This window comes from Nomascus leucogenys, chromosome 3, assembly GCF_006542625.1.
Source record: "Nomascus leucogenys isolate Asia chromosome 3, Asia_NLE_v1, whole genome shotgun sequence".
NCBI classification, from domain to species: Eukaryota; Metazoa; Chordata; class Mammalia; order Primates; family Hylobatidae; genus Nomascus; species Nomascus leucogenys.
The window spans coordinates 38,967,238-38,992,631 of record NC_044383.1 but is presented as its reverse complement, the minus strand read 5'-3'; the positions used below and the strand labels follow the sequence as shown (position 1 = coordinate 38,992,631).

At 40.9% G+C, this 25,394-nt stretch overlaps 1 protein-coding gene across 1 annotated transcript in view; it reads left to right on the top strand.

Moving 5' to 3' along the window:
• The window catches only part of HELLS (helicase, lymphoid specific), a 59,988-nt gene that overhangs the window by 24,906 nt on the left and 9,688 nt on the right, over positions 1-25,394 (top strand). Inside the window, exons 7-17 of the mRNA XM_012505831.2 lie at positions 1,530-1,568; positions 4,073-4,300; positions 4,669-4,851; positions 6,771-6,914; positions 11,095-11,291; positions 12,728-12,824; positions 17,897-18,058; positions 20,059-20,198; positions 20,286-20,424; positions 25,043-25,126; positions 25,210-25,329. Coding sequence (XP_012361285.1) covers positions 1,530-1,568; positions 4,073-4,300; positions 4,669-4,851; positions 6,771-6,914; positions 11,095-11,291; positions 12,728-12,824; positions 17,897-18,058; positions 20,059-20,198; positions 20,286-20,424; positions 25,043-25,126; positions 25,210-25,329 — 1,533 coding nt within the window. The remainder of the gene's footprint in view (positions 1-1,529; positions 1,569-4,072; positions 4,301-4,668; positions 4,852-6,770; positions 6,915-11,094; positions 11,292-12,727; positions 12,825-17,896; positions 18,059-20,058; positions 20,199-20,285; positions 20,425-25,042; positions 25,127-25,209; positions 25,330-25,394) is intronic.

Genomic DNA, 25,394 nt, shown 5'->3' with positions numbered 1-25,394 from the left:
ACCTCATCCTCCTGAGTAGCTGGGACTACAGGCATGTACCACCAAGCCCAGCCAACTTTTATATTTTTTTGTAGAGATGGGATCTCACCATGTTGCCCATGCTTGATTTTTAATAAGAATACTTCATTGGTGGTATTTATAGATTTTCATTTATTTCCAAATTGTTCTTTCATAAGTTCCATTTTATCTAGTCATTTTACAGGACAGCTTTTATCAGTTCCTGGTATAAAATCCTTTTAGCCTCAGCCTTATAATATGAATATCTATACATACATAATACTTCATACACACACGATATACATATATTCCCGTGTATGTATAAGTGTGTGTCAGCCACTTACATGTCCTGTTACTCTTCTATGAATCTTAAATTTGATATTGCTGTTTTGAATCTATTTCATCCCCTATATTCTGTTTGAAATCTACCCTCACTATCTTGAATGATAAAGCCTGGTGACAACTTTTTAGATAATTTTATGTAAGATAATTATTTGCTAAGTCATCCCGTGGCACACTCGGGTATTGTTTGTCTCCCTACCATCAGCATCTAGTAGGTACTTCAAAATCAGAGCACTTTATTCTGTATTTTTAATTTTTTCTGTCTTTGCCTCTTACCCAGAGATGCAAACTCAGATGTCTTTCCACAGAGGCCTAAAGTGGGCTGTAACATGGTTTGGCAGACTTTTTCTGTAAATAGCCAGATAGTAAATATTTTTAGCTTTTGAGTAGTTTTGTGGGCAACTCCTCAACCCTGTACTCTGCTGTTGTTGCTTGAAAGCAGCCATAGACAAACTGTAAACAAGTGAGGCTGGCCGGGCGCGGTGGCTCACGCTTGTAATCCCAGCACTTTGGGAGGCCTGAGGCGGGCAGATCACGAGGTCAGGAGATCGAGACCACGGTGAAACCCCGTCTCTACTAAAAATACAAAAAATTAGCCGGGCGTGGTGGCGGGCGCCTGTAGTCCCAGCTACTCGGAGAGGCTGAGGCAGGAGAATGGCGTGAACCCAGGAGGCAGAGCTTGCAGTGAGCCGAGATTGAGCCACTGCACTCCAGCCTGGGTGAAAAAGCGAGACTCCATCTCAAAAAAAAAAAAAAAAAAAAAAAAAACCAAGTGAGGCTGACTTTGTTCCAATTTATTCCATTGCTTTGCTTTTAAAAAAATACCTATGTATTCGCTTAGCTGGAGTTGATCTACAGGCCGTAGTTTGCTGACCCCAGGACTAGAGGTTTGTTGCCATGTGTGAATTTGTACTTAATCTACTCAGATTAAAAGAAAGAAAAGCTGGAAAATCACTGTATTTGATGAAATATCCCATTGTATAAGTGTTCCCAAATTAGCTTAGAATGTTATGAAATATTATGAGCCAGTAATGTCTATAGGCTTATTTCTGCCTGAAGGCCACTGGTTTTATCTTGAGAATCTCATCCTCATTTCCTGGCAAAATGAGCACAGAATGAATGCTTGTTGAATAAATAAATAAATGAACCTCATACATTATTTATTTGTTTTTGTTTTCTCAAACTACTAGGAAATTTTGTCTGTGGCTAAAAAAAATAAAAAGAATGAGGTAAGAAATTTATAATATAAGATTAAGTTTGGACGTCATATTTACTCCTCTGTTACTAGTCCTTTTTCTTTAATCAGCAGTGTACGTTCTTTTCACTATTTATCCTGTTTCTTTGCTTTAAAAAAAAAAAACCTATGTATTCACTTCTTCCATATCCAACATTCTTCTTTTTTATGTATCAACTTTAGTTAGGTGTTTTATTGCATGATTCTTGATGTATAAATGTTAATTTATGGGTCTGGCAATGTTGCTTTTAACTTGTGAATCTGGCAGTGATACAAGTGCTCGTACCCATGTGGATATAAACCGTGAGTCATCTTATGGAAGCTGTGAGGGATGCCTTAATCTTGCTTCAGACCTTAAGGATTTTTTAAGTTTCTTAAAAGTTCTGTTTGAGAAGGCTTGATTTCTGAGCCACCTCTTCACTTACCCCATTTTATGTAGAGAGGTTCCTTGTTACCTGACTTTTTATTGCTCAAGTACTTAAAATTACGAGGTTGCATAGGGAAGCAAAATAATCATGACATGAAAATATTCATGAATGGATATGAACTTCAGGTAGTTAATTTACATATTAAAGATTTTTAGGCCTTTGGGAAATTAATGTTTATAAAATGAGAGATAATCTATTTGGTCATATAATTTTGTCCAAAATTTATACTGTAAAAGTGTCTTGATTTTTATTCTTTGTTAAGTATAAGGACTGGTTTATGGGTGCAGTTTAGTTGGATTTTTAAAGATTTAGTTAGATAAACATTTAGTTGGATTTTTAAGATAAAGTCTAGATGTAATCTTCTGTAATTTACCATGGGATTTTGGCTTCATTTTATAACTTACAGTCAGTCAGTAAGAAATAGTTGTTAAGTATGGTATTTTAATGAATTTCGACACTTGCATACACTTGTGTAACCACCATCCAAATCAAGGTATAGAACATTTCCATTGTAGAGGGATCTCTTCTATGTCTTTCCACCCCCAAACCCAGGGGAGGCCACTTTGTACACCTTTTATAGGATGGCTTATTATTTCCTTTCCACTCAACATGTCTGTGGTACTCATTTATGTTGTTGAGCATATTAGTAACTGGTTTTTTCTTATTGTTGACTAGTATTCTGTTGAATGAATGTTACAATTTTCTCATCCATCCCCTTATTGATGGTCATTTGGGTTGTTTGCAGTTTGTGACTTTTATGAGTAAGGTTGCTATGATAATTTGCATACAAGTCCATGTGTAGACATGTTTTCATACTTTTTGCCTGTGTACCTGGGAATGGTATTGTTGTGTTATGTGGCAAATGTATGTTCATAAGAAAGTACAGATTTTTCCCCCCAAAGTAAACACATCATTTTATTCTCTCACCAGCAGTGTTTGAAAATTCTAGCTTACATTATTGTCAGCATTTGATAGTCTTTTTAATTTCAGCCATTTTTTTAGAAGAGAAATGGTAACTTGTGTGGTTTTTAACTTGCATTTTCCTAATTACTACTGAAGTAGAGTATATTTTTATGTTCTTTGATAACTATGTTTTCTTTTTTGAGATGGAGTCATGCTCTGTCGCTCAGGCTGGAGTGCAATGGCACGATCTCGGCTCACTGCAAACTCTGCCTCCCAGGTTCAAGCGATTTTCCTGCCTCAGCCTCCCAAGTAGCTGGGACAACAGGCGCACGCCACCATGCTCAGCTAATTTTTGTATTTTTAGTAGAGACAGTGTGTCACCATTTTGGCCAGGATGGTTTTGATCTCTTGACCTCATGATCTGCCTGCCTCGGCCTCCTAAAGTGCTGGGATTACAGGCGTGAGCCGCCATGCGTGGCCTATATGTTTTCTTTTGTAAAGTATCTGTTAGTATCTTTTGCCCGTCTTATTTATGCATGCTGTATTTTCTGTGTAACAGTTTAATTATTGAGTATCACAATATTAGAAGTTTGGAAGAGAGGTACAGTTCTAATGATCTTTTCCAAAGTATGTGCCTGATTTTAATTTGTAAGGGTTATTCTCAAATTTTTATATTTTATTTTATTTTATTTTTTGAGGCAGAGTCTCTTGTCACTTAGGCTGGAGTGCAGTGGCTGTGTTCATGGCTCACTGCAGCCTTGACTTCCTGGGTTCAAGTGATCCTCAGCCTCCTGAGTAGCTGGGATACAGGCAGTTGTGTGCAACCACACCCAGCTAATTTTTTGTATTTTTAGTAGAGACAGGGTTTCGCCATGTTGTCCAGGGTGGTCTTGGACACCTGGACTCAGGTGATCCTCCTGCCTCAGCTTCCCAAAGTGCTGTGATTATAGGATTAGCCACTGTGCCAGCCTGTTACTGTTTTTTTTAGTAGCTTTGCATTTGTAGAGGGACGGCGATGTCTCCAGTTTTTTAATCCAGGTGTGATCTTAGTCTTCTATACTTAATGATTATAGGACTCGGTAGATTTTGTTAGTTACATTTTCTGATAAATGGTGGCATACAGCAGCATTTTGTATAACACATCTTATTAAACTTCTTTTCTCTACAGGATGAAAACTCTTCCTCTACTAATCTCTGTGTGGAAGATCTTCAGAAAAATAAAGATTCAAATAGTATAATTAAAGATAGATTGTCTGAAACGGTTAGGCAGAATACTAAATTCTTTTTTGACCCAGTCCGGAAGTGTAATGGTCAGCCAGTACCTTTTCAACAACCAAAGCACTTCACGGGAGGAGTGATGCGATGGTACCAAGTAGAAGGCATGGAATGGCTTAGGGTAATGAATTGTAATTTTTAATACAAGTTACTGGTTTTATTTCTATAGTAGCCTAATAATTTGATGTACCACAACTTGAGTCATTTCTATGATGTTTCACTATTATACATTTGTGTGTGAATACTTGCTTTCTGATTTCTTTACCCTGAATTTTTAGAAGTGGAAATTATCTTGTTAATGGCTTCCAACACTTTTATGGCTTTGATAAAGGACTTTCCACAGTGTTGTTATAATTTATGGTGTAAATATATCAGTTTTAACATAATTCTCATCTTTGGGTGTGATTTTTTAAAGAGAAGAAATAAAATACTGTAACCCTGTAGTTGTTTATATCCGAGTTTAAATACAGTATCTATTATTTTGTCCAGATGCTTTGGGAAAATGGAATTAATGGCATTTTAGCAGATGAAATGGGATTGGGTAAGACAGTTCAGTGCATTGCTACTATTGCATTGATGATTCAGAGAGGAGTACCAGGACCTTTTCTTGTCTGTGGCCCTTTGTCTACACTTCCTAACTGGATGGCTGAATTCAAAAGATTTACACCAGATGTAAGACATGCTTCCTTATGTTAAAATTATAATTTTACATGTTTTCTTATGCTTTGTTGTTGTAAGAATTAAATTGTAGAACTCCTATAGTTATATTGGTTCCTGTATAAATATTTTGTCTGATTTGACATACTCAATCTGTGCAATACCCTAATTTAAATTTATATAGTATAGGTTTTGGAGATCCCTGACATCTTTCCTAAAATATTCCTGAATGATTTTCAGTGCATTGGTTAATTTGATTCGACTGAGACAGACTTAGGTAGAGATTTTATTAAAAATTCTGCTTATTCTTCACTTGATCTTTGCCAAAAGGCTGAGAAGAGAGTTTTCTGTTTTTTCTAACTTTTTTCTATACATGTTACCTTCTGCAATTTTTTTTTTTTTGAGATGGAGTCTGTGTTGCCCAGGCTGGAGGGCAGTGATGCAGTCTTGGTTCACTGCAATCTCTGCCTCCCGTGTTGAAGCGATTCTTGTGCCTCAGCCACCGGAATAGCTGGGATTACAAGCATGTGCCACCATGCCCAGCTAATTTTCTATTTTAAGTAGAGACGATGTCTTGCCATGTTGGCCAGGCTGGTCTTGAACCCCTGGCCTGAAGAGATCTGCCCGCTTTGGCCTCCCAAAGTACTGTGATTATAGACGTGAGCCACCGTACCCCCTGGGCCCAGCCCTTCTGCACGTTTTTGCCTTATGAGAAATATATATATTCTAGACGTAGTATCACCATCTGCCTCATTTATATTTTTATAATATAATTTATTTATTTATTTTGAAATGGAGTCTGTCTCTGTCACCAGGCTGGAGTGTAGTAGCTGGGACTACAGGCGCACACCACAAGGCCCGGCTAATTTTTGGTATTTTAGTAGAGACAGGGTTTCACCATGTTGGCCAGGATGGCCTCGATCTCCTGACCTTGTGATCCACCCACCTCGGCCTCCCAAAGTGGTGGGATTACAGGTGTGAGCCACTGTGCCCGGCCTATATGTATTTTATGTATTTGTGGGTTTTTTTGGGGGGTGGGAGGGGGTTGTGTTTGTGTGTGTGTGTGTGTGTGTGTGTGTGTGACAGAGTTTTGCTCTTGTTGCCCAGGCTGGAGTGCAATGGCACGATCTTGGCTCCCTGCAACCTCTGCCTCCCGGGTTCAAGCGATTCTCCTGTCTCAGCCTCCCAAGTTGCTGGGATTACAGGCGTGTGCCACCACGCCTGGCTAATTTTGTATTTTTAGTAGAAACGGGGTTTCTCCATGTTGGTCAGGCTGGTCTGGAACTTCTGACCTCAGGTGGTCTGCCCAACTCAGCTTCCCAAAGTGCTGGGGATTACAGGTATGAGCCATCCCGCCTGGCCCATGTATTTGTTTTTATGACTTTTTTTTTTCTTCAGACAGGATGTTGCTCTGTTGTTCAGGCTGGAGTGCAGTGGCGCCATTCTGGCTCACTGTGGCCTTCACCTCCCAGGCTCATCTGAGCCTGCTATCTCACACGCCTGAGTAGCTCATGTAAACGTCCTATCTCACTCCACTGGGTGAGTAGCTGGCACTACAGGTGCGTACCACCACACCAGCTAATTTTTGTATTTTTTGTAGAGATGGGATTTCTCCATGTTGCTCAGGTTGATCTCAAACTACTCCTGGATTTTAGAGATCTGCTTGCCTTGGCTTCCCAAAGTGTTGAGATTATAGGTGTGAGCCATTGTGCTGGGCCTGACTTTTTGTTGTTGTTGTTTGTTTTTTGTTTTTCATTTTCTCCCATAGTGGTTCGATGATTTGTTAGAATTGCTTGGCTTATTTTGCTATAGAAAAATAAAAATAAAATTTTAAAAAATTATATTTTTTCCTTCAAAATGATTTATATTTTCTAAATAGTCAATATTTACATTTTGTTCTTAAGTCTGATAAAAATCAATATAAAATTTTCCAGATCCCTACAATGTTATATCATGGAACCCAGGAGGAACGTCAAAAATTGGTAAGAAATATTTACAAACGGAAAGGGACTTTGCAGATTCATCCTGTGGTAATCACGTCATTTGAAATAGCCATGAGAGACCGAAATGCGTTACAGGTACAAATGATCTTCATTGGTTTCTTTGTAATACATAAAACATGTTTTTCTTCATTTATACTACTTTCTCACCATCTGGGAGCATGTGTCTAATTTTTTTTGTTGTTGAAATAATAGATGATATTGTGCATATACCTGTAGAAGCTGGAAACTTTTATTAATAGAATGATTGGAATGAAGGCCATCATTTGTAACAATATAATTAAAGCTTATGGCAGTTTAATGTATGGCTTAGAATCATCCAGAAATAGACCTAATCTCTGAATGTATTACAGATATATTTGTGACAGGTACTTTGCATATATGGAATTTACCTATCGTATTTTAATCAAATAAGAGTATTTGAAGACAAGTTATTTTTAGAGTATCTTATTGGACTATTTGGTAACATTTTCATTTCTGTTTTCTTGATGTTCTAGCTACTTATTTAAATAATTTCCAGTTAGCATAACAGAATTGAAAGATTGACCTTTCTTCTTTCGTGGCTTCTGTTTTCATTTATTGGTGTTTTGAACTTCTCCCTCACTGCTCTACCTCATTCATTCATAATTCTTGACTGCTTTGTTTTTCCTTTCTCTGGCCATGTGAGAACCCTCTTACTGCAGTCCCCTTAGGTTTATCTTGCTTGCTTGGAAATAGGAAGGTACTTAATGGTTTCAACATAAAATCAAAACAGATAAGTCATAAATAGAGTAATTGTGACTTGCATAATTATGACCAGTGTTGTCAGGTTTTATTGTGTGTGCTGGTAAAACTTTGGAATATGATTTGCAGAAATCTCAGTTCAGGAGCTTAGCAAAGTTTATGAATGTGTACAGCATTAAAAAGTATTTAAACCAGGCTGGGCATGAAGGCTTATGCCAGTAATTCCAGCACTTGGGAGGCTGAGGCGGGCAGATCCCTTGAGGCCAGGAGTTCCAGACCAGCCTGGCCAACAATGACGAAACCCTGTCTCCACTAAAAATACAAAAATTAGCTGGGTGTGGTAGTGCACGTGTTTAATGGCATGAGGATTGCTTAAACCCGGGAGGTGGAGGTTGCAGTGAGCTGAGATTGCGCCACTGCACTCTAGCCTATGCTGCAGTGAGAGTATGTCTCAAAAAGAAAAAAAAAATTTAAACCAGCAGTCCCCAACCTTTTGGCACCAGGAACCGGTTTTGTGGAAGACAAGTTTTCCATGGACCATGGGTGGGGGATGGTTTCAGAATGATGCAAGTGCATTATAATTATTGTACACTTTATTTTTATTATTATAAAATTGTCATATATAATGAAATAATAGGGCCGGCTGTAGTGGCTCACGCCTGTAATCCCAGCACTTTGGGAAGCTTAGGCGGGCAGATCACTTGAGGTGAGGAATTTGAGACCATCCTAGCCAACATGGTGAAACCACATCTCTACAAAAATGCAAAAATTACCTGGCCACAGTGGCCTAGCTCCTTGGGAGGCTGAGGCAGGATAATTGCTTGAACCTGGGAGGCGGATGTTGCAGTAAGCCGAGATCATGCTGCTGTACTATAGGCTGGGCAACCAAGTGAGACTATGTCTCAAAATAATAATAATTTTACAACTCACCATAACGTGGAATCAGTGGTAGCCCTGAGCTTGTTTTCCATCTAAGGATGATGGGAGACAGTAACAAATCATCCACCATTAGATTTTTATAAGGAGTGCACAAGCCAGACAACCCAGATCCCTTGGATGTGCAGTTCACAATAGTGTTCATGCTCCTATGAGAATATAATGTCTCCTGATCTGACATGAGGCAGAGTTCAGGCCATAATGTGAGCAGTGGGGAGTGGCTGTAAATACAGATGAAGCTTCCCTTTGCTGTAAATACAGATGAGGCTTCCCTCGCACACAGCCGCTTACCTTTACCTCCTAACATGCCATGGACCCCTACAGGTCTGTGACCTGGGGGTTGGGGACCCCTGATTTAAAGCATTTCTTTACAGTAAAAGTAATATATACCAATATTTTTTTTGAAGGGTAGTGTACAGGAAGATGTAAAAGCACCTGTAATTCTACCTGAGAACTACTTTTTTCTTTTCTTTTTTTTTTTTTTTTTTTTTTTTTTTTTTTTTTTTTTTTTTTTTTTTTTTTTTTTTTTTGAGACGGAGTCTTGCTCTGTCGCGCAGGCTGGAGTGCAGTGGCGCGATCTCGGCTCACTGCAAGCTCCACCTCCCAGGTTCACGCCGTTCTCCTGCCTCAGCCTCCCGAGTAGCTGGGACTACAGGTGCCCGCCACCATGCCCGGCTAATTTTTTTGTATTTCTAGTAGAGACGGGGTTTCGCTGTGTTAGCCAGGATGGTCTCGATCTCCTGCCCTCGTGATCCGCCCACCTCAGCCTCCCAGAGAACTACTACTTTTATACTAAATAATTATAGCTAACATGTAGGTATAATTTACACATGATCATACTATACATTCATTTTTTTTTTTGGTCCGAGACAGGGTCTCACTTTGTCACCCAGGCTGGAGTCCTGTGGCACGATCTTAGCTCACTGTAGCCTGAACCTCCTGGGCTCAACTGATTCTCCTACCTCAGTCTCCTGAGTAGCCGGGACTACAGGCGTCTGTCACTACACCTGGCTGATTCTTGTATTTTTTTGTAGGGACAGGGTGTCTCAAGCCATCCACCTGCCTAGGCCTCCCAAAGTGCTGGGAGTACAGGTGTGAGCCACCGCTTCCGGCCTGCATTCACTTTTGCACCTTGTGTTTTCTACTCAGTAATATAACATGAAGACCCTTCCTGTAATGAAATAGTTAAGCTTCCTTGTCCATTTCCTTTGCCGGTGGCTAGAAACTTTTGACTTTTTCCATTTCAGTGAGCTTATGTTATCATTTCAAGGATCTTAGCTTACTCTGTTAACGGAGCGTGAGGTTCCAGGGTTTTTGTTGCTGAGTGCGAGCAGAAGTGACTGAGTTCACTTGCTAATTTGGCTTTCAGATTCCTCATCATTTATTTCCTTGTTTTCTTTTCTCTCACATACCCATTATAAAAGTATATATATATATATATATATATATATTTTTTTTTTTTTTTTTTTTTTTTTTTTTGAGACAGTCTCACTCTGTCACCCACGGTGGAGTGCAGTGGCATGATCTCGGTTCACTGCAGCCTCCGTCTCCTGGGCTCAAGCAATTCTCCTGCCTCGCTTCATGAGTAGCTGGGATCACAGGCATGTGCCACTATGTCCAGCTAATTTTTGTATTTTTAGTAGAGACGGGGTTTCACCAAGTTGGCCAGGCTGGTCTCAAACGCCTGACCTCAGGTAATGCGCCTGCCTTGGCCTGCCAAAGTGCTGGGATTACAGGCCTGAGCCACTGCTCCCGGCCAAGGATATTTTATATTTTTATCTGGATTTTTAGATAGCTGTCTTACAGTGAGAGATAATTCAGGTTTTCTGGTTTACCATATTGCCAGGAAAATAAATCCCTTCCTGGTTATTTTAATAAAGAAGATACAGTATTATAAACTTTTTTCATTCTTTTGGGATGTATAAAGCAAAATGCAAAACATTCTCTATACTCTTTCCTCAATTTGTCAGTCCCATTTTTTAAGGATAGTTATGTTTTTCAGATTGTTATTTATATTTCCAGAAATACTTCATATTTCTGTATGTTAATATAAATTAGATTAATTATAAATTTTCCTGATTAAGATATATGAGAAATCACAGATTTTAAAATGAGAAAGTTAAAACAATTTCCTTAATAACTTTATGAAAGTGAATGGGTGACTTTCTGTGAAAATATAAATTGCTTAAATAAAGAAGGGAAAATTCTAGTGCTAGTTGATGTTTCAGCGCATATGGAACTAATAAAAGCTCTCAATTTTTAGTAGTCTAGTATAACATTAATATCAAAACTTAGGAAAATATTAGAAAAGAAAGCTACAACTGCGTTGACTAAGGTGTGAATAGGGAAATCTTAAATTCAAAATAGGTGGAGTTCAAACTTTATTGCATATTTTAGTAGGTCTCTTCCAGGAACAGAAATATCTATCAGTTTTAGGAATCCTCGTAAGTGAAAACATGATCATTTCAGTAGTTACTGAAATTGCATTTGATAAAATTCAACATCCATCCCTCATAATAGAGGTTTTATTTTTAGAATTCTTGTTAGAAAAATTGTGAGATCATTGTTTAAAAATCTTTTTCCTCAATTCATTTTCTAGCATTGCTATTGGAAATACTTAATAGTAGATGAAGGACACAGGATTAAGAATATGAAGTGCCGTCTAATCAGGGAGTTAAAACGATTCAATGCTGATAACAAACTTCTTTTGACTGGTACTCCCTTGCAAAACAATTTATCAGAACTTTGGTCACTGCTAAACTTTTTGTTGCCAGATGTATTTGATGACTTGAAAAGGTGGGTAAGCCAGTTATTTAATGATTTAACCTCAAAAATCTGTGCTGTTAGTTAAAATTACTTTCTTTTCAGTAACTGAATTAAAATGCCAAATATTTGGCAAGTTCTTTATGGTGTATATTGTATGTTCTACTCCTGCCACAAATTATGTGAGAGCAGATTAAGAAAAGATTATTTAAAACTTACTTGCATTGATTAAAGGAAGACTGCTGAATGCTACTTTAAGATGATATTTTTATAATAAGGTTCTTTTATGTGTTACCTTTGTAAAACATTTTAAGATGGATTTTTCTCACTATATCTTCATTAAACAACCAGGGACAATAGAGTTGTTAAATTATTTCCTATCTCACATAAAAGAAAACCTAGGTGTAGAGTTGTTACAAGGTAAGACTAGTTAGTTAGCACCAGAGCCAAAGTTAAAACTAAGGTTTCCCAATGTAAACATAGTGTTTTAATTCTGGAAACTATGTTTGAATCTTAGCTTATATAATAAAATCAGACATAAAAGTAGTTTTCAGAAAGTAATTAGTAGCTTCAGAATGGAGGAGGAGGTAATGTTGACATAATTTAAAACTGATTACAACAGAAATATAACTTGGGCAAAAAATAATTTATACTTTTTTTGGCGTCAGTGAAGGAACTAAGCTAATTGGATGTGGAAAAATAAATTTTGGGAATTTATTTCAAATCTGGTTACCGAATGGTGGCTCAAGGCAGGCTACCTTATTGTGACTCTGGGTGCTTTTATTGAAAGACAAGAATTCTAGGTCCTGTGCAGACATACTGAGTTACAGTGTCAAGGTAGGAGTTGAGAATCTGAGTTTTTTGAACATGCTTCTGGTGATCCAAGTTTGGGAACTTCCAGTCTACTGCATAGATGTTACTAGCATTTTCCAGAATTGGGTGTAATGTTACCTATTCTATATGATTAATCTGCATGCTCATACTTAATTGCTCATTGTAATATATATATTTTTAACATTGGGAAGGAATAAGCATGTATATTATTGTCAAGTTACGTGTATGTTGAATTTTAAAACATTTATTGTAGTGGGCCATACTTAGACTGATGGAGAAAAATCGTATGGCTTTGGTTTTCAGAGATAGTTCTCACTTGTAACGTAAAATTACAAATATATACCTTAATCTTATTTTTGATTTTTATACTACTGTATGATTGTTAATCTATTTATAAATCAGAAAAGTGTTCCCTTTAAGCTCACAGTTCTTGATGGTTCAAAAATGCAATCAGTTTATCTTTGTTGTTTGAATGTGTTCTTTTCCATTATAATTTTTAAAAACTGCACCTAAGGATTTGGTGCAACAATACCACGTTTCAGTATCACAGATTATTACTGTAAATGATAAATCATGTATCATGTTGACATAATTGAATTTATGTGATGGTTAACGTAAACATTTTTCTCTTCCAGCTTTGAGTCTTGGTTTGACATCACTAGTCTTTCTGAAACTGCTGAAGATATTATTGCTAAAGAAAGAGAACAGAATGTATTGCATATGCTGCACCAGGTTTTCCATGTTTTCTTATTCTGCTTAACCATAGGCTCGATAGAGTATAAAAGGAACTCTGGAGATCACCTGTCTAACCCTTTGTAGTAGAGATATGAAAAATGAAGATCCTCCTACATTCAAATGACCCCTTTGTCCTTTCTTCTCCCAGAGGTCACATGGTTTTATGAGAGAACTCAAGTGCTTACCTAAGTTTTGTCCTTTTCAGATAGTATACTCATTTTACCCCAATGGTTACTGATAAGTTTGTCAAGCACAAAACAGAAGTATGTGGTTTTTATGGAATGCTTGCCAATAATACTTTTATAATTTACATCCTTGCATGGCTGCTGTCTAATCTATTTTTATTGCTTCCTGTAATTCCTACCCCATCCTACCTATCTTTAATTTAGAGAAACATTAGCTTTCAAAGGTAATCTAGTCATATGAGCCTGAAAAGCTTCTCAGTTGTGGTTTAACAATTTTATTCAAAGTCTTTATCGTTTTTTCTGATATTAAAGTTTATACATGTTCATGAGAAAAATGTGAAGCAGGAGAGACATGAAAAGTAAAAATATCACTTCCTCTTAAAATTGTATTTCCTAGCAGTGCATGTGGAATGATTGTGTTGTGTTATATGACAATCCAGACTCTTTTCTGTCTTTGTGTAAACACGTGTGTTTTATCTATATTTTATGAAGAAAAGGATTTTAAAAATAAAATTGTTCCTTAAGATAGTCTTTTAAACAATTACCAGAAAATTATTTTCCTTTTACTACATGTAGATTTAAATCAGTTTTTAATAGCTGCTTATTATCCCCATTGTCCTGTTCTACTATAATTAATAATAACTATCTCTTCCTCTTTTCAAAATTTTCTACAATATAAACAAGGTTGTAGTATCTGTACTTAAAACTACACCTTTGCCCATTTCTGGCTATTTCCTTAGGAAAGAATTCCTAGAATGTATGTGTCAGAGTTTACAGATGAGGGCTTCTTTGAAGGCAAATTGCCCTCCAGAAAAGATTTATATGATATACGTCCATATGAAAATAGTTATTTACTCAAGCTTCATACCAATTTTGAGGTTAGAAGTCCTTTTCAGTGTTGCAGAGATTAAAAAGGATGATTATTGCTGAATTGAGATGTTTATTGACCATTGGTAGTTCCTTGTGACCATATTCCAACATGTGTTGGAATACTTATTTCTTAATGGTTTATAATAACTATATGTTAAAAATAAGTTAATGTTGCAAATAATTTCTTTCCCCTCACTTTTTGGGATAAACTTTGTTTATGGTGTCTTTGTGTGTGTTCATGTGCACAAGCGTGTGTTTATATTTAAAATTTTCTTTTTTTCCCACTGTGACTCTAGGCAATGACAGAAATTTCAATGTGCCAATGGTTATAGAAGCTTTTAAATGTCCCAGTCTGAATTACTGGAGTAAATGACTTATTTAGGAAGAGATGTGTTTGGACATCACATCCTCATCAGTGGTTAAATCCATATAGTGTAGCAAAGGATTAAGTTTCTGTTCTTAGGAAATTTAATTAGAGAGTCAAGACAATGAATATTATTAGAATTTGTCACTTACACGTTACCTCACAGTGTATACAGGTAGATAGATATTCCTTAGAAATGATCATCTGCCTTTCGATTGAACATTTGTGGTAATTGTCATAGTTGATAATTCCATAAGAGGGCTCACTGGAATTGTTTTACTATAGATAAGTTCAGATTTCCATTAATATTAAGATATGATAATGAACTTTTATTATATCCAAATTCAACCATTTATCAAAAATAGGGGCAGTTTTTGGATGTTTTAGCAATAAGAATATTCTATGTAATACTGTGCTTAAATTTGAGTTTATATTAGTTTTACGCTTTGTCCGAATTACGTTTTAATGCATTACTAGAGGAAAAAGTTTTCATTCAAAATGAATTCAGATTGGGGGAGATAGTTTTAAATTGCTAGTATATTTTCTTAACTATTTTCTGTATGAAAGAATTCCTTTTTTTTACTTTCCATTTAAAGTTCTCTAAGCTTGCCACTTTTCTATTCCCACCCCATATTGAAGGCCAAAAGCAGTATAACCTTTACAAATTATTTATTTAAAATTTTTTATTTTAAAATTATGTGTACACGGTAAGATATTTTTGAATGTTATAAAAATTTAGAAAATAAAAAGTAAAAATTTCTGTTTTCCTTCTGCACTTCCTTTCTTATCTCCAAAGTATAACTAATAGTTTTTTTTTTTTTTTTTTTTTTTTTTTTTTGAGACAGAGTCTCACTCTGTTGCCCAGGCCTGGAGTGCAGTGAGCGTCTGCCTCCCAGGTTCAAGGGATTTTCCTGCCTTAGCCTCCTGAGCAGCTGGGATTACAGGCGTGTGCCACCACACCTGGCTAATTTTTTTGTATTTTTAGTGGAGATGAGGTTTCACCATGTTGGCCAGGCTGGTCTTAAACTCCTGACCTCAAGTGATCTGCCCACCTCAGCCTCCCAAAGTGCTGGGATTACAGGTGTGAGCCACTGCACCCGGCCAACAGATTTTTTTTTTTTTTTTTTTTTTTTTTTAGAGACAATGTCCTACTCTGACATCCAGGCAGGAGAGTAGTGGTGCCATCGTTGGTCATTGGGTTGTTATCTGCAGCCTCCAACTCATACTCCTGGGTTCAAGTGATCCTCCTGCCTCAGCCTCCAGAGTTGCTGGAACCAAAGGTGCACGCCACCAGGTCCAGCTAATATTTGGTAGATGGGTCTTGTATAACTCTTATTTGTTTTTGTCCGCTTTGAAAGCTTATATACTAGGAAAAACATATATAAATACCTTTTTTATACATGTGTTTCAGCGGTATAGTGTGCCTCTTCCACATATTTGCCATTTCAGTTAACATCAAACTATAACATTTGTCAGTGCATGTGGTAGAAAAATATCTGGTTATTTCATGTTTTCCTTAAAGACACAGACATGTTTTTTTAATTTTATTTATTTATTTTTATTTTTTTGAGACAGAATCTTGCTCTATCGCCCAGGCTGGAGTACCGTGGCGCAATCTCGGCTCACTGCAAGCTGCGCCTCCCCGGTTTGCACCATTCTCCTGCCTCAGCCTCCCAAGTAGCTGGGACTACAGGCGCCCGCCACTACGCCCGGCTAATTTTTTCTATTTTTTAGTAGAGACGGGGTTTCACCGTGTTAGCCAGGATGGTCTCGATCTCCTGACCTCGTGATCCGCCTGCCTCAGCCTCCCAAAGTGCTGGGATTACAGGCGTGAGCCACCGCGCCCGGCCGGACATGTATTAACATGTTTATGAAACATTTACATATTTTTCCTGATTGCCTGTCGGCATATTTGTTTTTGGGTTGGTATCTGTAGCTACCAACACTGGTAATGTGTTTACTATCTCTGGTAATAGTCTGTCTATGATTAGCCCTATACCTGTTGGGTATTTAAGTCCAGAGTCCTGAAAATGAGCTTTATTATATATGATTACTATATGTAAACCATTGTCAGTATTTAAAGGCAGGGGTATAAACAGTATACAATTATTTATTTATTATTATTATTTTTTGAGTCGAAGTCTCTGTGGCCCAGGCTAGGGTGCAGTGCCACGATCTTGGCTCACTGCAACCTCCGTCTCCCAAGTTCAAGCCATTCTCCTGCCTCAGCCTTCCGAGTAGCTGGGATTCTGTAATCCTGCCACCATGCCTGACTAAATTTTTTTGTTTTTTTAGTAGAGACGGGATTTCACCGTGTTGGCCAGGCTAGTCTCACTTCTGACCTCAGGTGATCTGCCTGCCTTGGCCTCCCAAACTGCTGGGATTACAGGTGTGAGCTACTGCATCCGATCTAGAGTATACAATGATTTTAAACAAGAATTTGTGCTCTTTTAGTGACCCGAATATTTTAATAATGGCATAATTATTGTCTGTTGCTTCTGTGTTCTCTTTATAAATGTGATAATCATTTGTAACCACCCCAGCTAATGAAAGAGAATAATTTTAAGCCTGAAACTTTAGAACTTATAGAAGGAAACTTGTATGTCTGCATGCCTAGGTCAGCTGGCTTTTTACTGAGTCTAAAACCTCATTCTATTAAAAAATTTTTAATTTTAAAAAAAATTTTTAGTTTTTTGGGTACATAGTAGGTGTATATATTTATGAGGTATATGTTTTGATATTGATACAGAAATGCAATTCATAATATATCATGGAGAATGGGGTATCCATCCCTTCAAGCATTTATTATCCTTTGTGTTACAAATGATCCAGTTATACACTTTTTTTTATTTTATTTTTTTGTGGAGACAGAGTCTTGCTCTGTCACCCAGGCTGGAGTGCAGTGGCACAATTTCGGCTGACTGCAACCTCTGCCTCCCGGGTTCAAACAATTCTCCTGCCTCAGCCTCTTGAGTAGCTGGGATTACAGGCATCCGCCAGTACGCCCAGCTAATTTTTGTATTTTTAGTGGAGATGGGGTTTCACCATGTTCACCAGGCTGGTCTCAAACTCCTGACCCAGGTGATTCACCCGCCGCGGCCTCCCAAAGTGCTGGGATTACAAGCATGAGCCACCGCACCTGGCCTCTAGTTATACTCTTCTTTATATTTTAAAATGTGAAAGTTAAATTATTATTGACTATAGTCAGCCTGTTGTGCTACCAAATACTAGGTCTTATTATTTCTACTTTTTGTACTCATTATTTAAAATATTTTGTAATTTTTATTCATTTTTATTATTTCCCCTTTTGTATGGTGCTGATAACATCTCATTCTGAAAGTTGTGGGCTATAACTGAAACTTCAACCCTAAGAAATACAAATGCTACCTTTATATTTTTACTTTTAAAATTATTTGAGATAGATTCTTACAGTTTTTAAAAGAATAATAAATTCTGAAATGCTGCGGACAACTGTGAGTTTATCATTTGGTCTGGTCTGGGAAAATCTCAAGATATTTTCACCTTTTGAGATTTGATATTATTTATATAGGAAGTCAAAAGATAAGGTAAAGGAGTATATGGGGACAGTATTCCTTGGAAAAAAGAAGAATGTTTAATACTCATTTTTTTTGTTCATGTTTTAATTTTAGATATTAACACCTTTCTTATTGAGAAGACTGAAGTCTGATGTTGCTCTTGAAGTTCCTCCTAAACGAGAAGTAGTCGTTTATGCTCCACTTTCAAAGAAGCAGGAGATCTTTTATACAGCCATTGTGAACCGTACAATTGCAAACATGTTTGGATCCAGTGAGGTATAGTGGTTTTGAAATGTACTGTAAATGAAACTTGACATATAAAATTTCTCTTTTTTCCCTTTTTTTTGAGAGAAGATGTCGCTCTGTCACCCAGGCTGTGGTGCAGTGGCACAATCACTGCTCACTGCAGCCTTTACCTGCCTGGCTAAATTTTTTGTATTTTTTTGTAGAGACTGGCATTTTGCCATGTTTCCCAGGTTGGTTTCAGACTCCTGGGCTTAAGCAGTCCACCCACCTTGGCCTCCCAAAGTGCTGGGATTACAGGTGTTAGCAATTGCGCCTGGCCTAAATTCCAGTTTTAATGTCCCCTGGTTCATTTTCAGGACTTGGGTGAATTTCTAACTGGAGTATAAGGCATAAGGCTAGTGGCAAAAGTTGTTTCCTAGTATCTGGAGTCCTGCTAAAATGTAAGTGATAATCTTTGTATTAATTGCTTTACAGTCATCTGGAATACTTAACTAAAAATTTAGGCCAGGCGCGGTGGCTCATGCCTGTAATCCCAGCACTTTGGGAGGCTGAAGCGGGTGGATCACCTGAGGTCGGGAGTTCGAGACCAGCCTGACCAACATGGAGAAAACCCTGTCTCTACTAAAAACACAAAATTAGCCAGACGTGGTGGTGCATGCCTGTAATCCTAGATACTCAGGAAGGCTGAGGCAGGAGAATCACTTGAACCCGGGAGGCGGAGGTTGCGGTGAGCCGAGATTGCGCCTTTGCACTCCAGCCTGGGCAACAAGAGCGAAACTCCGTCTCAAAAAAAAATAAATAAAATAAAAATTTATATTTCCGTACCGATTAACTCTAATCATGCTTTCTAGGGATGAACTTGGAAATGCATTTTTAACAAGCACACAGTTATCTGAGAATCCCTGTACTAAGGACTTGGCAACTAGACTAATCTCCAGATATACAGATTGAGCATCCAAAATCTGAGTTGCTCCAGAATTTTAAACCGAGTGCCGATATGACGCTAAAAGGAAATGCTTATTGGAGCATTTGTATTTTCCTGTTAGGGATGTTCAAGCTGTAGTTTCCTTACAGAAGGTTATTGATAACCAAAAGGATTAATAATCAATTTGATGATTATTATTCATCACCCACCATATTATAGGAGATAGAGGTGGGATGTTATCATGTAACTGAAGGAGACCCTTAAGTTTTGTTTAACTGTCCAGATTTTTTATTGTACACTATGGACCTATATATTTTCTTTTCAAAATATTTATTGTCATGCATTTTTGAACAATAGGACCACCAGACTCTCTTCTCCCCCCCACCCCCCCATTTTTTTTTTGAGACAGTCTCGCTGTGTTGCCCAGGCTGGAGTGTAGTGGCACGATCTTGGCTCACTGCAAGCTCCACCTCCTGGGTTCACGCCATTCTCCTGCCTCAGCCTCCCGAGTAGCTGGGACTACAGGCGCCCACCACCATGCCTGGCTAATTTTTTCTATTTTTGAGTAGAGACGAGGTTTCACCATGGTAGCCAGGATAGTCTCTATCTCCTGACCTTGTGATCTGCCCGCCTTGGCCTCTGAAAGTGCTGGGATTACAGGCTTGAACCACTGCACCCGGCCTCTTCTCCCTTTTTAATAATTAATTATAATTAAAGGAAGGGTCTAGCTATTTACAAATTTACATTATTTGTCTGTTAATGAGCAATTTCATAATGAGTAATTTCATGCAGTGTTACAGCAGTCTGAAGAAATATCCTCTGTAGTGCAAATTTCCGGAGCCATATTTCAACTTTAAGGTATTAAATCCTTTTGTGTAAGTTCAAAGTAGTTTTATACAGCCTTCATTTTTCCCTATTGAGATGAAGGCCCTCCTCTTACTTTCAGATATTGTCGTCTGTGTTAAAATTAAACTAATTTCCTACAACATTCGTATTTGTCTATAGATTGTCATTTTGTACATAAAATATGCCTTATTTTGTTTACATTTAGAACCTAAGGACATAGTTGTATAAACTGAATTTCTTTTAATTCATTCCCTTTTAGAAAGAAACAATTGAGTTAAGTCCTACTGGTCGACCAAAACGACGAACGAGAAAATCAATAAATTACAGCAAAATAGATGATTTCCCTAATGAATTGGAAAAATTGATCAGTCAAATACAGCCAGAGGTGGACCGAGAAAGGTTTGAATTCAAAAGTGAATTTAAGTATTCTTTAAACTGTGACCATTTTTTGCATTTCTCATGTATATGCATTATTTGTTTTGGTAGAACTGTTGTGGAAGTGAATATCCCTGTAGAATCTGAAGTTAATCTGAAGCTGCAGAATATAATGATGCTACTTCGTAAATGTTGTAATCATCCGTATTTGATTGAGTATCCTATAGACCCTGTTACACAAGAGTTTAAGGTGAATACTGTTTAATTCTAATTTACTGTTTTGATTTCTATTACTTTTATATTGGCGGAAAGTGTTACTTTGTTTTGATTATAATTATTAAAAATAAGTATGGTGCTATTTGTCATGAAGATTGTAATCCTTCAGTAAGCTGAGACAGTCTTCTTTCTGAAATTTCAGAGAACCTTATCAGGGCTAGAAAAATGGTCACTTTCTATGAGCAACTAGTTTTTTTTTATTTTTTATTTTTTATAGAGACAGGGTCTTGTTATGTTTCTCAGGCTGGTCTCAAACTCCTGGTTTCTCAGGCAATCCTGCCTCAGCCTCCCAGAGTGCTAGGATTACAGGCAAGAGCCACCATACCTGGCCTCTATGCAGCTAATATTTTTATGTACATATTTTATGTGAACAGCTAAGAATTCTAAATTTGGTAATTGATTTGTACTCTGCATGTTTACTTGCTATATTTTAGAGAGAGTGGTCATCTTTTCACTATTTTTATTAAAATCAGCCTGGTTGCTCATTGCTTAAAGATCAACAGGTAGCCATAGAATAAAACTAATTTTGATTTGGAGGTTTTCAAATTAAGTAAATGAAGTTGCTTTCTTGGGTAGTCGATAGAAAGATAGCATAATATTAATAGAAATAAATTCTTAGTAACACTCAATAACCATTGTTTCAAGGTAGTTTACAATAGGCTTTTCCACTCCTGGCAATATTGGCATTTTGGGCCAGAGAATTCTTTCTTAGGAGGTAATGTTCTGTGCACTTAGGACATTTAGCAGCATCCCTGTCTTCTACCCATTAGATGCCACTAGTATTCACTTCCCTCAGTTATGACAACTAAAAAGTTTGCTGCCACCACCAGATATACCCTGGGGATAGGTGGAGGGCAAAATTGTCCCCATTTGAGAGGCACTGCTTTACATCTTTAATTATTAGAGTAAGAAAGAAGACAAAACTTTCCCACTCAAAGTAGCTCTCTCATGAGGTAATTTTTTTTTTTATTAATTTTTTTTTGCATACAAAAACAATAAACATTTTCTAAAAATACATACAAACAAAAAGATGCGTATCAAACATATTAGGAAGGTTGCACATGGGAAGTCGGGGAATAGAAATGGGGGGTGGGAATTAAAATAAATGAGAGAGGGACTTTATATGGATCAGTGATAATAACTCAATCCTCTATTTGACAAAGAAGAAGGAGAAGGAAGAGGAAGAAAAAGAAAGTGGGATAAAGGATCAGAAAGGGAGGAAAATAGAAAAAATTAGAGTATGACTCCAGGGTAGACCTGTTTTGTTGTCACTGAGTTGGTTGGTTGGTTTGTCTGTTGTATTTTTCATGTTTCGCCATGTTGGCCAGACTGGTCTCGAACTCCTAGCCTGAAGTGATCAACCCGCCTCGGCCCCCCAGAGTGCCGGGACCACAGGCGTGAGCCACCACGTCCAGCCCCCAGATTGCTTCTGGCCTCCGTGGTAGACCTCCCAGACGGGGCGGTCGGGCAGAGGCACTCCCCACATCCCAGACGGGGCGGCCGGGCAGAGGCGCTCCTCACTTCCCAGACGGGGTGGCCAGGCAGAGACGCTCCTCACTTCTTCCCAGATGGGGCGGCCGGGCAGAGGCGCTCCTCACTTCCCAGACGGGGCAGCCGGGCAGAGGTGCTCCTCATTTTTTCCCAGACGGGGCGGCCGGGAAGAGGTGCTCCTCACTTCCCAGACAGGGCGACCGGGTAGACGCGTTGCTCATTTCTTCCCAGAGGGGGCGGCCGGGCAGAGATGCTCCTCACTTCTTCCCAGACGGGGCGGCGGGTACCCAGGGGGGCAGAGGCGCTCCTCACTTCCCAGCCAGGGCGGCCGGGCAGAGGTGCTCCTCACTTCTTCCCAGACGGGGCAGCCGGGCAGAGGCGCTCCTCACTTCTTCCCAGACGGGGCAGCCGGGCAGAGGCGCTCCTCACTTCCCAGATGATGGGTGGCCGGGCAGAGGCGCTCCTCACTTCCCAGGCTATGGGTGGCCGGGCAGAGGGCTCCTCACTTCCCAGGCGATGGGTGGCCGGGCAGAGGGGCTCCTCACTTCCCGGACGGCGCGGCCGGGCAGAGGCGCTCACTTCCCAGACGGGGCGGCGGGCAGAGGCGCTCCTCACTTCCCAGACGATGGGTGGCCGGGCAGAGGCGCTCCTCACTTCCCAGACGATGGGTGGCCGGGCAGAGGCGCTCCTCACTTCCCAGACGGGGCGGCCGGGCAAATGCGCTCCTCACTTCTTCCCAGACGGGGCGGCCGGGCAGAGGCGCTCCTCACTTCCCAGATGATGGGTGGCCGGGCAGAGGCGCTCCTCACTTCCCAGGCTATGGGTGGCCGGGCAGAGGCGCTCCTCACTTCCCAGGCTATGGGTGGCCGGGCAGAGGCGCTCCTCACTTCCCAGGATGGGTGGCCGGGCAGAGGCGCTCCTCACTTCCCAGGATGGGTGGCCGGGCAGAGGCGCTCCTCACTTCCCGGACGGGTGGCCGGGCAGAGGCGCTCCTCACTTCCCGGACGGGGGCCGGGCAGAGGGCTCCTCACTTCCCGGACGGGGGGCCGGGCAGAGGCGCTCCTCACTTCCCGGACGGGGCGGCCGGGCAGAGGGCTCCTCACTTCCCGGACGGGGCGGCGGGCAGAGGCGCTCCTCACTTCCCAGAGGGGCGGCCGGGCAGAGGCGCTCCTCACTTCCCAGGGGGGCGGCCGGGCAGAGGCGCTCCTCACTTCTTCCCAGACGGGGCGGCCGGGCAGAGGCGCTCCTCACTTCTTCCCAGACGGGGCGGCCGGGCAGAGGCGCTCCTCACTTCCCAGACGGGGGGCCGGGCAGAGGCCTCCTCACTTCCCAGGCGGGGGGCCGGGCAGAGGTGCTCCTCACTTCCCGACGGGGGGCCGGGCAGAGGGCTCCTCACTTCCCGAGGGGCCGGGCAGAGGCCTCCTCACTTCCAGACGGGGTGGCCGGGCAGAGGCCTCCTCACTTCCCAGGCATGGGTGGCCAGGCAGAGGGCCCTCACTTCCCGGACGGGGGCCGGGCAGAGGGCTCCTCACTTCCCGGACGGGGGGCCGGGCAGAGGGCTCCTCACTTCCCGGACGGGGGGCCGGGCAGAGGCGCTCCTCACTTCCCAGACGGGGCGGCCGGGCAGAGGCGCTCCTCACTTCTTCCCAGACGGGGCGGCCGGGCAGAGGGCTCCTCACTTCCCAGACGGGGCGGCCGGGCAGAGGGCTCCTCACTTCCAGACGGGGCGGCCGGGCAGAGGTGCTCCTCACTTCCCAGACGGGGCGGCCGGGCAGAGGTGCTCCTCACTTCCCAGACGATGGGTGGCCGGGCAGAGGTGCTCCTCACTTCTTCCCAGACGGGGCAGCCGGGCAGAGGCGCTCCTCACTTACCAGACGATGGGTGGCCGGGCAGAGGCGCTCCTCACTTCCCAGGCTATGGGTGGCCGGGCAGAGGCGCGCCTCACTTCCCAGGCGACGGGTGGCCGGGCAGAGGCGCTCCTCACTTCCCAGGCGACGGGTGGCCGGGCAGAGGGCTCCTCCCCCCGGGCCGGCAGAGGGCTCCTCACTTCCCGGACGGGGCGGCCGGGCAGAGGCGCTCCTCACTTCTTCCCGGACGGGGTGGCTGGGCAGAGGCGCTCCTCACTTCCCAGACGGGGCGGCCGGGCAGAGGCGCTCCTCACTTCTTCCCAGACGGGGCGGCCGGGCAGAGGTGCTCCTCACTTCCCAGACGGGGCGGCCGGGCAGAGGCGCTCCTCACTTCCCAGATGGGGCGGCCGGGCAGAGGTGCTCCTCACCTCCCAGACGGGGCGGCGGCCGGGCAGGGGCTGCAATCCCAGCACACTGGTAGGCCAAGGCAGGCGGCTGGGAGGCGGAGGTTGCCACGAGCCAAGACCACGCCACCGCACTCCAGCCCAGGTGAGCGAGACTCCGTCTGCAGCCCCAGCACCTCGGGAGGCGTGCAGAGCACTCGGGGTCAGGAGCTGGAGACCAGCGTGGCCAAGATGGTGAAACCGCGCCTGCAGGGAAAGGAGAAAAAGCAGGCGGTGAGCGGCGGCAGTCACCGGCAGTCTGCGGTGCGGGGCACAGCTGTGAGCTGAGTAGATTGCAGCCTGGGCCACAGAGGGAAAAGGAAGAAAGAAGGGGGGGGGGGCGGAGGGAGGGAGGCCTCATGAGGTAATTTTACCAGAAGGTGAAAAAGTCTTTCTCCACAATATTTAGATTACTTATCAGCTCCTGTATTTTCTCTTAATTTCCGGTAAGAATTCTAGCAGGAGTTTACATATACATTTAGTTGGAAATAACTCACTTATAAAGAATAAGCCTGAGTATGCACCCATTAAGTTTGACATAATTGTTCTCTTTCACAATGGCTTTGAGGGAGGAGTGTTGAGGTTAGATCAAAGTTGTATTTGTACTTTGTTTTTGTAAAATTGCTGGTTTTACATTCTAGAGTATGTCTTTGAGTAATAACTATCTTCTGATTTTACAAAGATTGAATAACAGGTCAGTTTTTAAGTTTTTTAAGTGACTTGGCTTTGAAAATTGAACTTTCCAAATGGCTTTTGTTTAAACAAAGTAAGTAACAGTTTTCTATTTTTTCTTCCTTTGCCCCTTCTTAAGATCGATGAAGAATTGGTAACAAATTCTGGGAAATTCTTGATTTTGGATCGAATGCTGCCAGAACTAAAAAAAAGAGGTCACAAGGTGGTACTTTTAATTGGAATTTTGGATCGTTCAATTATTTTTTTAATCAATCATTAGAAATATTAAGATATATTTAATTTCAGGTGCTGCTTTTTTCACAAATGACAAGCATGTTGGACATTTTGATGGATTACTGCCATCTCAGAGATTTCAACTTCAGCAGGCTTGATGGGTCCATGTCTTACTCAGAGAGAGAAAAAAATGTAAGACTGCTTATGTCATACATACCAAACTATTGTTTTATAATTCCCATCTTGATTTCTGAAGT